The sequence below is a fragment of the Ambystoma mexicanum genome, chromosome 2p (genome assembly GCF_040938575.1).
Source record: "Ambystoma mexicanum isolate Mex_15411 chromosome 2p, UKY_AmexF1_1, whole genome shotgun sequence".
NCBI classification, from domain to species: Eukaryota; Metazoa; Chordata; class Amphibia; order Caudata; family Ambystomatidae; genus Ambystoma; species Ambystoma mexicanum.
The window spans coordinates 1,307,105,521-1,307,120,090 of record NC_090923.1 but is presented as its reverse complement, the minus strand read 5'-3'; the positions used below and the strand labels follow the sequence as shown (position 1 = coordinate 1,307,120,090).

The 14,570-nt window shown below is 44.7% G+C and overlaps 1 protein-coding gene across 3 annotated transcripts in view; it reads left to right on the top strand.

Annotated features, from left to right (window-relative positions):
• TECPR1 (tectonin beta-propeller repeat containing 1) overlaps positions 1-14,570 on the top strand; it is a 1,334,260-nt gene that overhangs the window by 887,543 nt on the left and 432,147 nt on the right. For all 3 annotated transcript variants that reach the window (XM_069645650.1, XM_069645652.1, XM_069645651.1), the window contains exon 18: positions 388-467. In XM_069645650.1, coding sequence (XP_069501751.1) covers positions 388-467 — 80 coding nt within the window. The remainder of the gene's footprint in view (positions 1-387; positions 468-14,570) is intronic.

The following is a 14,570-nucleotide window of genomic DNA, read 5'->3' as shown; positions in this document are numbered from 1 at the left end:
CCATAAGTGATTTCTTGAAATCAATCCAAATTGTGTGAGGATGGCCCTGCAAAGTGCTTCTTACCAAAAATTGTTATCCAAGCTGGATACATGCCTTAATGGTTGAGTGTGCAGAAATGGTACTAGGATAACCTTGTCATGAAGGGCAATGGCATGGATGAAGATTTTGATACTGAATTCTTAGTTGTGATTGATTTACAGTTTTGGTTATCTCTACTTATACTCAGTGCATCATAGTTTGCAAAGAAGCTCTTTTTGTTGGCTAGATGTACCCCCCTTTCAACTCGAGGCCCGCGGTCATATCCATTATTAACATTAACCAACAATGCTATGAAATTCTGTAGCATGGGACACTTGCTCTACTAATTCAATGTGTATTGGTTGTAGGTCTCCGACTGGCATATTGATTTTAACATTTCGGGTGGAACTGATCGGGAAGGATGGCAGTATGCATCGGACTTTCCAGCGTAAGCATTGACTTTTCAACGTAACCTTATTGAACAAAAGGACTAGCCGTTAATTTCCAGTCGTTAAAGTACTGTGCTTGAAGTTTCAATTGCAAAGTAAGTACGTGCCTTTTATATTGTGTCATTGTATGCAAGCACTCCTAAGCCCATCTTGCTCCTTTTCTAACCTAAGTTAGTAGCAGCATTTCTTTGGTGTGCTTGAAATTGTGTGTGGAGATAAGTCAAAGTTCCACGTTCGTTTGCCCCATCTACCAAAGCCCAGCTCCATCTGGGTTAATCTGTGTGTGCAGTAGACCAGTGTAAACTTGAACTGTGTCACACTCCAGTTTTTCTTGTCCGATGTACTTCAATTATTTCTTATTATGTTTTTCTATATGCAATATATATTTGCAGCAATGTACGTCACTTAGTCATAGTATATTGCATGTATTGTAATCACAAAATCCCTGGAGTCTCTGCACAATGGATTAGGACTACAGAAGTTGCTCTTCTTGACTTGAAATTGTACGTCAACAGCAGTATTTTCCTTTTATTTCTTTTGCTGTGCAGTTAGGAAGCAAACAACCTTTGTTCCACTCAGTAAAGTTGCCTTTCTTGAACAAACTTGTTGAATGCATATATATTTATTAGAATGTTCTAACTTGTGAGCGTACCACAATGCGGGACACACAAAAAAGGCATCAGATGCACTACAGACTTGTGAAATATATTTACAGCAGATAGGGCCTATCGGTCTTGGTTAAATGGCAAAGTAGTCTTCAGGCTCAGTTGCAGATTGCATGAGAGATTTAGCCTGACAGTTGGGTTTCATAGTGGCGGTGAACCTATTGCTAAGACACCATGAGCTAAATAAATTCTGGTGCTTGCTGGTTATGCATTTTCCAACAAAGATAAAACAAGTAGACATAAGTATATTTCAGGTGGCCTTTCACAGGGCTACGGTAGGTAGGTAGGTAGGTAGGAGAAGGAGCTAAAACAGTGTCCAACAGCCCGAGACCAGGTTAAGCAAGGCACACCTGTAGCCGTCTTAGTCCTACAGGAGGATCATAGAGAGTCTAAGGGCTGACCCTGTAGTGACGAGGCAAGGCCCGGTGGTTCCAGTGCCAAAGAGTATCTAGGACGAGAAATAAACTAATAACACCCTGATAGAAAAATCAGCCAGGTAAGAAGAGCAGGTTACTGAAAACTCAGAGAAGCGAGTGACTCTTTGTTCATTGCCACGATGGTGTGACTGAAGAGAGAGACTCAGGACCACAATCCTAGAAAGAAGTTTGATGTGTTTCACTCCCATTGATCTTAGTCAAACCTGGTACCTTCGTTTTCTGTTGTTATAATAAAGACCCTTGGAATTTGAAATCTGGTTGTGAGTCATCGGTTGATACTTCAGCCTTTTAAATGCCCTTCCCACCACATAAGGGGTATGGGTCCCTGATCTCTGCCCTCTCTCTAGGTCCTTTGCCCCTCTGTATCTTTGAAGGTTTCCTGGTCTAGCTGGGGTGGTCAGGTAATTCTCTGCAGTGATATGATTATGCATGAGGTTTTGTATTTCAGAACTCTGTGAGGAGGGATTATAAAAAGACTGGTGGCCATTTTTAATTCATGCCATGTGCTTTTTGGTTTTGTTTGGTGGGCAACCTGTTGATTCTCTGTTTTGTTGTCTCTTTCTGTAGGCAAAGTGGTTTAAGCCTAAACAATTTAAAATCTCAGGCCTTCTAGCTTCCCTTTTCTCTTAGAATGTAAAGTTGCTGTTTCCAGTGCTGTTTAGGGTCAAACCAGTGTATTGTATATGTTAACCTTGTGCCGATTGGGAAAGTGTTTACATTTTCCAGTGCGCTGTTTTGGATTAGTAACTGTTGTGTCTTGGCTGTTGTGTAGTTAGAAGAGTCCTATGTCCACAAGTGCCGCACAGAGAGTCAAAAGTACTCCCTGTACAACCTTTGAGGCCACAGGTGGGAGGTCGTCTTCCGGAACCGCAGACCTCTTGGAACCCCGGACCACTGCAAAGAAAGCACCGGTTAAGTTATGAGCATAACAACAATCACTTGCCAAACAAAACAAATGGAATGGTTTTTTACCCACAGAGGCGGTGACTTGTCTGTACTATAATAGGGGTTCCGAGACACACCAAGGGCCCTCCTAGCAGGAGACGTGTGCCAGTAGGTCAGATGTAGTATTCGTGGACCGGGCCCTTTTGATATCAAAGTCCTGGACAAGGAAACCAAGAAACGTAGTGCAAAAGGGTTGACCAAGTAGGAGTCTAAAAAACAGTCTGTGTTCCGTGACGGGTAATACAATAACACCAGAAGACAAAACCTGGGAGATCCAAGAGTAAATCCGTGAGGCAATCCAAGGTCGTTTTCCAGGTAATCCAAGAGTCAGAATACGTAGCGGCGAACAGTGTCCGAGTTTAAAAAGCTGTGAAGCATCGAGTCTTCCGATGCGGCTGTTTAAATGCTGGCGCTTCGTTTCCTTCTCGGACACGTGATCCGCAAGCTCCGGTCACATGACACACAGATGCATCACGTGTGCGTGTCTTTCTGGTCACGTGGACTGTGGCCATGTTACGGGATCGGAGAGCTTTGGTCTTGGTATGCGGAAGTGAAGCAGTCCTTCTGGTCACGTGGACCGTGGCCACATCACGTGAGCGAGAAGCTCTGGTCATGGCATGCGGAAGTGTGGCATGAAGCCGGTCCTTCAGTCGCCACAGAACTCTCCACTGAAGTGGGCGTTGCAGCAAGTGGGCAGCCGCAGGCTGGAATCCACGCAATGGCACATGGGAATGTTAGGAGGGCACAAGTGAGTCTCGGAATCGGGCATAAGGACTGGTGGGACCAGAAGTACCGGAGGGGGCACTGGGGAGACTGGGAAGACTGGGAACCCTGAGGTGTGCAGGCGTGACAGTAAGGGGGAGTTACTGTTAATGTGTGAGAAAGCGTCAGAGATGTATTTTCCTTCCCCTCTAGCTAGTGTTTGGTGCACCTCACGTCTTACTTCTCCAGAGCGGGGCTCACAGTTCCATTTATTGCAACAGAGTGGATCCCTGCTGAATATTGGAGTTGTGCGTAGGGAGTTTCTCTTGCTGCCTGCCTGGGTTTCGGAAGGGCTTGGTAATATACGAAAGGGACGCTCTATGCTAACTCTCCCCCCCAAATAATCTCTAGGGTGGAAAGCATACGCTTCTGTCACTCAACCATACACTCCTTTAGATAATGAGGAGGGGCCACTCAAAATCCCCTATGTGACACTCCCAGGTAGCTTCTCACATAACTTATGGGCATCACCAGTCCCCGGAGTGACTCTTGATCCCAGTACAAGGGTGGACAGTGAAAGAGACTTTGTTGTAGGCACCCTTTCTTAGCAGGTTTTGCAAACAGTGTTAGGAGCTGGAGTCCAAAAAGCACAGCATTGGAGTGATGGAATACCCAGGATACATTGTGGAAAAGGTTTATGTATTTAGTCACCTGCAAAAAGGCTGTATGAAAGGTGCAATGTAAGGCAGTGACTGAGGAATGGAAGTTGCCAAGCATCAATGAGAAACATCATTTTGTTATAGGGAAACATGTACACACTAGAATGACATCATATGACTAGAGATGGGGATCAGCACAGAAACACTTTGGGGGCTTGGGTTGGTAGCCCATGGAATAGGGAAAGGGTGAAAAAGGGGGCAATGGCGAATCATCCTTCTGATTTCCCCACAGTCAAACTCCTTAATTGGTCCGACGGTACGACACAGCCTGGGGGAAGTTGGCATGTCACATTGTGGGTTCCAAGGGATATTGGGCAACCATGAGCAGAGGCTGCAGGGGAGTCCCTGCGCCGGAATGTACTGGATGTGGTACAACCGGCATGACAGGCCACCAACCCAGCTTTCTGTGAAGGTTGGGGACCCAGTGGGGAAAGGAGACGCTGGAAAGGCCAATGCAGGTGGAGCGGCATCAGGCTAGAGCTGTGAGTGACAGGCTAGGAGGGAGTAGAACGATGAGGAAGGAAAGAATAATCTACTATCAGGGGTAGTAAAAAGAAAGAATAAGATTGACAGGAATGACCAGGAGGCCCAGACAATGAAAGAAGGAAGGTGTAGGAGGACAGTAGGTGGAGAAGAGAAAAAGTGGGACTGGGGGAGAAGTACAGGGCAGGAGGAGAGAAAGTCAGAAAAGGAAAATTGGAATAGTGAAAAGAGAGTAGAGGAGAGGAGGTTTCAGTAGAAAAGAATAACGATGGAGAATATGGCTTTCAGCCCTGCTGTGGGGGGCAGACATGACGTTTAACAGCACGCCAGACTGAAGCCAGGTAGGCCTGAGAGAAGCAAGGGGTGTTAGCCGTTAAAGGCCATGTCCACTCCACACAGTGGTGGTCAAAGCCATTCATACCCTGGGGTTTATCCGGGGTACAAATGTTGTTGACCCTCTAGCCCCCTCAGGAGATTGGCATAGTTTGAGCAGTCAATCTCCCAGGAAAGTAAAAAAATATGAAAAAATTATGGCCACCGCCACAGGTAAAAGGGACTAAGTCCCTTTTCCAATTCTGTGGCTCCTGGGAGGTGAGAGGAGCGCCGGGACCTGAGCACAAAGCTCTGGTCCAGCAAGTAAGTGGGCAGGGAGGGAGGTGCTGCTGAAGGGGTAAGGCTTGTTTTGGGGGGGAAGGAGAGTGAGGAGGCAACAGGGCTCTCTGTTGCCTCCGCACATTACAAAAAAAATAAAAAAAATGGCCCCACCCCGGGAAGGGCCTCAAGTGGCTGGAAGTACCGGTTGGAGAATCTGTGTTCGTGCCTGCTGTTCCAGCCACCTGGCAGGCTAAGCACCTTTCCCTGTGTGCGAAAAATAAAATAAATGGGATGACCATAAACATAACATTTAAAAGAGAAAACCCAAGAGGAAGATGGTCATTAAGGATGGGAGGAGGCAAGGAGGTAGTGGGCCATGAAAAAATGAGGGGCCACAACTAGCAAAGGAGAAGAGTGTAAAAACCAGGTGAGGAGAATGCCAGTACCTGTGAAGGAGAAAGTCTTAGAATTGGAGACGGTGGAGAGCAAAGCCTTGGGAAAGACGAGGGCATAGTAAGAGTGCGAAGCGGTTAGCTGCCACCAAAGGAATAAAAGTACTGGAACTGGAGGCAAGGTGTTGGGATCAATTCTGACTTTGGTAACCCCAATCACATGTGACAACGGGTCTCCTTTCACAGGGAGACTTTCCCCCCGAAAGCACAGCCTACAGAAGACAGTTGAAACCTGTCAGGCTAGGGGCTCATGTGAAAAGGCAGGAGCGACCAGCAGAGCTAGGAAGGGAAAAACCAAATACAACAAATCAGCATCCCGTCCAACCTTGAAAAAGGGTGTAGACCACACCTCCCCCAGGTTAACACCCAACTCCTACCTGTGATGTTGTAGAGAGAGGCGATGAACCTACTTGCTGGCAGCGGCCAAAGGTAGTTAGGGAGGCCAGGAATATCAGGAAAAGGAGGACAGTCCAGAGAAGGTCAGTAAGGTTTTCTTGGTGAAGGAAACCTGATCCGAACGGTACAAGGGTGCAATCTAGGGGCAAAACAAATGTTGAGTTCCGGAATACAGGAAGTCCCAAATAAAGTCTCTGAGGCGTAGACCCAAAGAACCAAAGAATCCAAGTTCAGTCTCGGTGAGCAAGCCAAACACATAAAAAGAACAACAAAAAAGGCAATCCAAGGTGCAGTTGCTGAGTCCCACCGAAGAAAAAAGTGGGAACAAATCCAATTGTGAAAATCAAAATAACCACACGCCACTGGGAACCAGACAAGGCAGTCCAAGAAACACAAAAGCGAAAATCCGGCGCAGCCAGGATATCCATCCGAGGGAGCAAGCACCAGAAGCCAAGAAGGTAATGCAAAATTCAAAAGTACAGGAAACACAGAAGCCAAGGTAAGGGCTAGCCAGCAGATCCCTCCAAGGGACTGAGCGCCAGAAGCAGAGAGAGGATAATGCAGAGATCAAAGTCCAGAAAGCTTGAGCCAAGGGGTCAGATGCCGGATACAAACAAACTGAGGGAACAAGGAACATGCTGGGTGAAATGCGAAGATTAAGGAGCGCCGCCTGGCAAGCTTCATCTGCTTATATGCATATGCCAGCTGTTCTGGGTAGCGCAACATGTGACACGTCCCGTCAGCATGGGATGCCGGGTCTGCTGGGAATTACAGTCCACGGTGAGCGCAGGAGCGGTTACTGCCCCAAACGCCACGGCAGATGCCATGGATTCTGCCGCCTGGCCCCCGAGGAGCGAGAACGCCTCAGGAGTGTGCAGCACATTACACAAGGAGAATGTTGAGAACGCCTAAACCAGAGAGTTGGGTATAAAGTTTCAGGTCAGCAGAAAACAAAACCAGGAAAGAGTAACAGACGAACGTATGAAAGAGGCTGCAAATTAATAAGCAGTCAGGTACAGGTGGTTAAAAAGGGAGCTGAGCCAAATGGCTACTTAAGAGTCTGTCGCATTAAAGTCCAGCCTACCGCAGCAGGTTAAATGTGCTGGTAAACCCAGGAAGCCAAGCAAAAGGACAACCTAAGGCAATTGAGACACCTAAGCCAGCAAAGAGGGAAACATTAGTAATTACAGAAGGTCCCAAACTTCAGGAAGGGTCCAGGTTCCTGACCTCATCAAGACGACCCAAAGCACCAGGGGGTGGTGTTGCTGGTATTTCTGAGGTGCAAGAGGATCACGATGTAACCAGTCAACCCACAGCAAAGCAAGACAGAAGTGTGGAATGCTTACACCATAGACACTGAAAGATGGGGTGCTGCGGGGATGGCGAAATGGAGATGAAGTCTAGCCTCTACTAATCTAGCCTCTACTGTGGGCACTGCCTAAACCATACTTGAGTATTCTTTGAACATAAACAAGCACAGTAAATGGTCATAGTGTATCAAGTTGTCTGTTGATACCTTCTGTCTACTTTTCATTTGTGCATGTGCAGAGGAGTGGGATTTTGACTTTTAAGAACTATACAGCGCTTTCTATGCACTCTGATAAGGCAGACCAAAGTACAATTGCTTCCCATTGCTTTGAAAAATTGAATCACCTTTCTGCTGGTTAAACCATTGTTGTTGGCATGGCCTTGTCAGTTTGCAGATTAATGCAGCACAACTTTGTCTTGGACTATTAGATGAAGATGACAATATTGCACAATTGTTAGCACTATTGATTCTAGTTGGTCATCACATGTGCTTTGTTGACTGCCAGCTGACAGTTGTGATGAATCAGTAATGATTCCTCCCGGAAACCTGGCTTGGGACCCTTATCATGTGGCCAAGGAAAGGCAGACGCTTCCTGATCCCGACCCTGGAGGTGGTGTACTGTGAGAGGATCACATGGCGGGGGAACAGGCCAGGAAGACTGGGAAACCCCCTGTTTATCTTTCCCCATAATCCCACACTTTAAGTGGCTGTTTGCCAAGCAGAAGTCAGAAAGTCTAATTTTGTTGTTGAAGACTACAAGTCTCATAATCCCATAAGTACTGGGACGAAGAATAGGATTGAAAAGTTATGCTGTAGTAGTAGCCAGGCAATTCAGGTGCAGGTGATAAGAAGGAGCTGGAACTGTGGCTGGAGGGTATGCAGTAGTAGCGGAGGCAGAAGGAAGAAGGCACAGTGTTTGCAATACAGGTAGAAGTGGGGGAACTAAAAGGGACGCTAGGACATTGATGCAGTCTATTTCACCTGCTTGTCCTATGAGGATCCTGCTTCCCAAACTCTGATGTGCAGAGGCTGCACAGAGGAAGGTGTGCAGGAAGGCTGCCTTTCCCCATGTGAGCCTAATTGCAGAGATAGCGCAGCAGGAAGCATTTTGGAGACCGTGGGCGAGGAGCTGTTGTGAAGCTGTGGGTCTCAGAAGCAAGACAGGCTCCTTAATTGAGTGGCCTGACCGGAGTCACCTTCAGCGATGAAGGTTGTGGGTTCCAAGTGAAACCAGAAGTCATAGAAGATGTTCAACATGTGGACAAAGGGACACAGAAGCCGGTGAGAGAAACCTGGCGTTCTAATTCTTTGCAAGATCATTGCTGCCGGCAACAGTATCCAGCTTAATAATGACTTGCGTAAGAGTAGAAGCAAGGTGAAGTTGTTAATTGAGTCTTTAACAATGGGACACTTGAAATTTAGCACTCACGTGTGATCGAGTATTTTCCCTTTCCCTCGCATAAAGGGCAAATGCTATGAAAAGCAATTGTTAAAACGTTTAAACGTTGGAAAACCCATAAAGAAGTGGTCGCGGGTCTCTAATTGGGATTCTCAGAGAAAGAGTGACCTCTGAATCTTTATTAATGCAGACAACGATTGCTTACAAAGAGAAGTCAAGTGTTGATACTTTGTTATTTAACATTGGAGAGCACAAGCATTGCCAAAGCCAATAGTGAAACAGGTGTTCCCCAACGGAGACTGCAACCTGCCTTTCCCGAAGCCAGAAAACAGTTTAAACAAAACTGTGAGCCCAATAAAACTTCAACATTGCCTACGGTACAAGTGCGCAAGCATTACCTGAAGTCAAGAGAGTGGCAACAAGGCTTCTGGGTAATTCTGGCTAACAGTGGGCAGAGAGATGAAGGCAAGGTTGGGGAAGGGAAATGTGCTTCTGATAAACATTTGTTGAAGTTGTTACAACCTACTTTGCAAAGACTATAGGAGAGTTCATCACAAAGGCAATTCTAGGTTGTTGCCGGTTGCAGACAGACAAGAGAGGCAAAGAGACTGTCCCGTGAAAGGAAGGGTCGGGCATAAATCTTGTTCTGTCTGAAAACTGTTTTACAAATTACTGGAGGTGTGGTGGCACAGTGTTACGGGCAGACAAGATAGTCAAAGACGCTGCCACTTTGGATAAGGAATATTCAGAGAAAGAGTGCCTTGCCTATTTGTAGGTGCTGAAGTACCTAAAAGTGTATCTTGTCATAATCAAAACCTGTTTGCAGTAATAAAGCACTGAAGCTGTAGTGGTGTCACAAAGTACTGAAGCTGTGGTGGTGTATTTGCTTGTCAGTAGATGTAAGACTTCAGGAGCACAAATGAAATTGGAGTACTATGAGGCACAGCGAATATGCCCCCATGGTAAACTCTTGTAGAAGTTGAAGTTGTTTAAGTGGAAGTGGAAGTAGAAGTGCTATGAAGTCATTCTGACAAAGATGCCAACTGTGAATCCAAATCTTGTAAAGAGAGACATATTAACGTTTAAGCAATGTCTGTGTTCACTAACATTTATAGAAGTCGTCTTTTGTTTGAAATGTGGTAATTCTCCTTGGACAACTGGAAGTCGTGGCAAAGCATCGTGACTGGGAATGACATTGATGCTATTTTGATGAAGTGAGAAGTTTTATCACCAAGAGGAGAAGATTTTTCTGTTATTGGAACTTTGGTTAACAAAACTCTACTTTGACATTGAAACCATCAATTGCTGCATTGAGACTGTATTTCAAATATGTATTTCCTTGTTTCTTTTTGTTGAACGTTGGAGTTGAGTTTACCTTGAATACTGAGGAAGGGAAGTTCAACCAGGTTACTATGAGGTCATCAAGAAACTGTGAATATCAATGTTGATGTTATTTGTATTGCCATATATTTTCTTCGTGAATTTTATGTTTAAGTGTAAGGTCCAGACATCCTGTGTTAAAATGTTTCCCTTAAGTTTTGATAGGAAGGGAAATCCTTGTCAGAGTAGCGATAGTGAGGCATTTGATAACATTTATAATTTAATAAAATGGCATATTTTGAACAATCATCCAAAAGTTGTCCGCCACGCATTACTGACCCCTCACACAGTCAACTGAATTCTTCACCAAAAAGGCTTTTTATGCTCATGGCACCGCCCTACTAAACTACAAAGCACTCTTGCACTGCAGCCTATACATACCTTTATTGATGGCTATTGACCTATTTAATAATACTTGTTTTTTTGCCTTGCACCATCTCAGAGGCTCCCTGCCCCAACACATCAGGACTGACATCTCAATTTCCGGTTTGTTAGGCGACCCATCTGCTTTTGTCTGTCTTAAACTTGGGCACATTCTGAAGCCCTGTGTTGAGAGGTGTGAAGGGACATATCCTTAGTGGGAGAACAGGGCACCCGTCAAATAAGATTGAACGTCTGAATAGCATCACAGAGCAGTCAGCCTTCACTCTTAGTGCGGTATGGGCTGGCCTGAAAGTACTATTAGTCCCACACATATATACAATAAAATACACCACACTAAAATATATACAGTAAAATATGTATATAACAATTTATTTAGTATTGCTTAAGGATAAAAAGAAACTGTCAAATAAGTATTGTAAAATATGAAAACAAAGCAGGTCTATAGGAATAACATCGTAGTGGAATATTACATATATTCCAACTCACTTCAAGAAACACAATATGATGAACTACTCTAGCAGGGTAGTACTAAGCCTGTGTGGCTCCTAGAAAGGAGGGAGGAAAGGGGTCAAAACAGTAAAGGAATTAGGCTCAAAGGACCAACGAACAGTAGGGAATATTCTAGCTACAGTAAAGAGCCTAAAAAGTACCCGGAACACCGCACAGATTAATTAGCAACAAGGTAATCACAAACGGTTACAGCAACTTCATTATTTCCTAAGGCCACGAGTGCACTGCAGTGATTTATAAAAAAATTACTGAGAATAAGGCTGACCTTAAAAACCACCAAACACACAGGCACTCCGACACAGAATGTGGATTGGGATTTGTGGGGGACTATAGACTAATTTGTACTGGTTAACCCCAAACCAAGTGTGTCTTTGTGGGCTCAGGATAAATCTACATCAGCAAAACAGCCATTTTTGGCCATGCCTCACTGTCCACACAGACAGTGAGAGGGCATAAACCATAATGGTTGGGCGCAGGACTAACATGTAGGTACATTGAGAAATGAATCCAGTAAAAGTGGCTAGAAAAATAGTGTGGCCAAAACTAAATCAGAGCTGTCACTAGCCTACTTTACAACACACTTTCAGATTGATGAAATCACCTAATTGGAGTGCTTCAGTATAAGCCACCTCTTACTACAAATCGAAAGTTGAAAAACTATGGAAGCCAGAAAAAGGACTACGGTACCTATAAGGGAGCAGAAGAAGGAGACTGTCATAAAGGTGGCATGGTGGTTTGTAAATACTTTTATCCTCTGTGAAATGAAAGAGAAAAGCCTATCTGTCCCTATTTCTATGAGAGGTTTCCCTGCCTCAACTAAAGACTAAAAATGATCTGTCAGAATGTCCCTTTAAGTTAAATGTCTCCCATCATGTGTCAAAATCCCTAGTTCTGTCCCTCACACTTATAATTAAGTAGATAAGACTAAACTGTTAGTTGCCCAGGAGAATGACTCCCTTCTTCTGGTTTTGTGATCACAGTCCTGTTCCGGAATTTCAATAGTTCTCACCATGGGCAATGACTTCCTTCCCCTTGTTGAAAGTATCCTCAAACAAAAAAATAACAACCCTTCTCCTCTTGGGTCATTGATGTATCAGAGGTAATGCCTCCCTTCCGCTGCTTGAAAAGTTCTTTTAACACTTTGTGGTCAGGCCAGGGTGAATGACTCCCTTCCCCTGGCTGGATGCTTGTTCTTATTTCCGCCTCTTGATATCAGGAGAATGACTCCCTCATCCTGATGCTTCTCATTACTACTCGTCAGTTACACTACACCCAGGGGGAATGGCCTCCTTCCCCTGGACACTCCAGAGTCTCCTCTGTTCAATTCCATATAAAGTTCCAAATTTGGTTGGGTTGCAGATGCAGGTTCTTCTTTGACTTGGCAGTCCTGGTTCACTAACCTTGCAAATACTACAACGAGGAAGATTACTCATCTCTCTCTCTGGACTTGGGTCCTCAACCCGGGCTTCTCTTCTTGGATTCGGCCTAATTGATCCACTACCCTGCTAAGTACTATCACAAGGAAAATGACTCATATTATTCTCTTGGTTAGGGTTATTGACCCTGGTTTAATTTATTATTTTTGGGTGTGGGTCCTTGACTCTTCTCTAGTGGACAGTGGACACCTCCCATCCACTGCCACGAAGTGGAGGAGCTTTCAGGTAGATCTGACACACATGAGGGCCAATCTGGGTGTCCCAAATGTTAGGCGCAGGGAGAGTCTTTAATACTTGCCTTCCTTGTAACCCCAAGTCCCCTTTGGGTCTCCCATAACTCCCTTAACCTTTACTAGAATGCCGGTACGTCGCCGGGCCTCCTGTGACAAGGGTTCGCCTCTCTGCGGCTTCTGGCTTCTCTTTGCGTCTGCGACGACTGTGCAGCTCTCCTCTGTGTGGCTTGGCTTCTCTGCAGTTTTCTCTGTGTTTATGGTGATTAGAAGCAGAGGTCTCAGAAGGATCAGGACGAGATTGTGAACAGCAACTATGTCCCGGGAGTCATAATCAGTGGGAGACATAGGAGATGTACATCTAGTATTAGGAAGAGCTGTTCAGAACGTAATGTAACTCATTGTGTGTTTAGACAGAATATTGTCTAAATGATACATGTGAAAATTCATTTAGCAAATAATGTTGAATAAGCGCTACAAAAGAATTGGAGACATTGGGCCTCAATCTAAGGCTGCCGGTATCCTGACGGTAGAGCTGCCAAAATACTGGCAAATGTACATACTGTTTCTGGCACCCAGTCCGGCAGCATGCTGCCACATTACGGGTGCCAGAGTGACGGTGTAAATCCCCATTCATGGAGTCACATAGAACTCCATTAGGGGATTTGCCCTCATTATTAATGAGGGATTTATTTGCTGGTAGGGCACCTGGATCACCTCCAGCTTTTAGCTTTTAGTTGGAGGTAATCCCGGTGCCCCACCCGCAAACCCGTAGTCGGCCAGTTCAGAAAAGGATTGTATCCATGAATACTGGCACTTTTTTTACCAGACCGGCCGACTTTGAATGAGGCCCATTGTCCTTGTTGAAAACCGCCCTACTGCAATCATGTTAAGATGGCCGCCACCTTTTTCATACTGCGGCCTGGCCTGGTGCCGGCTGTTGTCATGACAGCAGCGTTTACAAATAATGGATGCGGGTACCTAATGGTTTCGCCGGTTTGTTGCCCCGCTGTCGATGTTAGGAACTTCTTAAAACACAAGTAAGTGCAAGTTTAAATGTTAGTGCTTTCACCTATGAGCTCTTAACTGGTGGCACGCTGCTGAGCAAACAAATGTGATTGTTTGTGGAATGGGATTTCTTGTCCCTTCCGGTTCACCTGCATGTCACAACTGTTTACGCTGTGGAACCTGTGAAAGAAACCGCGTTAGCCTACAAGAAGGTGGGTGAGAATGACTTCAGCATTATGGAGTCCACTGTATAGTAAATGTGGGGTTTGGTTAGTTATTGAGTCTTCCTTTTATTTAATTTTATTTAGACATTTGGAGACGGAGTGGCAATGATCTGGACTAGAGGTTTGTGTTTGGGTGATCTGTAAATTAGTATATGCATTTCGATATAGAATGAATTTTGAATGACAAAAGGAATTGTTTTTCCTTATATGCGACGATGTCTATTGATATCGAGTTTGAAAACAACATTATAGCCTTTGAAGGATACAATATGATATCCGAAACTTGTCAGCAAGAATACAGAGTCAAGACGAATTGACTACGTGTATTTAAAAATAGTGTTGTCTGTAGAAGTATTGTAAATGCTTGTGTGTTTGAAAAATATAGCTTTATAAAACAATATGCAACAAATGCATCTAATATTTTGGAATTGACCTTAAATGCGTTAATTGAAAAAGAAATGCTTGAACTTTTTTGCACGAACATTTAATTTATCTTTGTAACATATTACATAAATCACTGATAAGATGGAAGACGCTGCCGGGATTGTAACACACAGCCACGGGCCCATGAGGACCAAGAGTTGACCACAGAATTACCTGCTCCACTACAAGAGGATCCCACCCCGGGACACAATTTCAAATCGACCTAGCCTTGATAAAGACCCATGAGGTTGAAACATGTGTTGGCTGACCACTACAAGGACTATGTGTCCACACTGAAATAAAACCTATACTGTACCAACCGCAGCAAGCGTGGAAATCACTTTTTCCAAAACCTAAACTTTTCAAGGTAGACAGGACCTCTCCTCTAATATCACATAAATTAAAA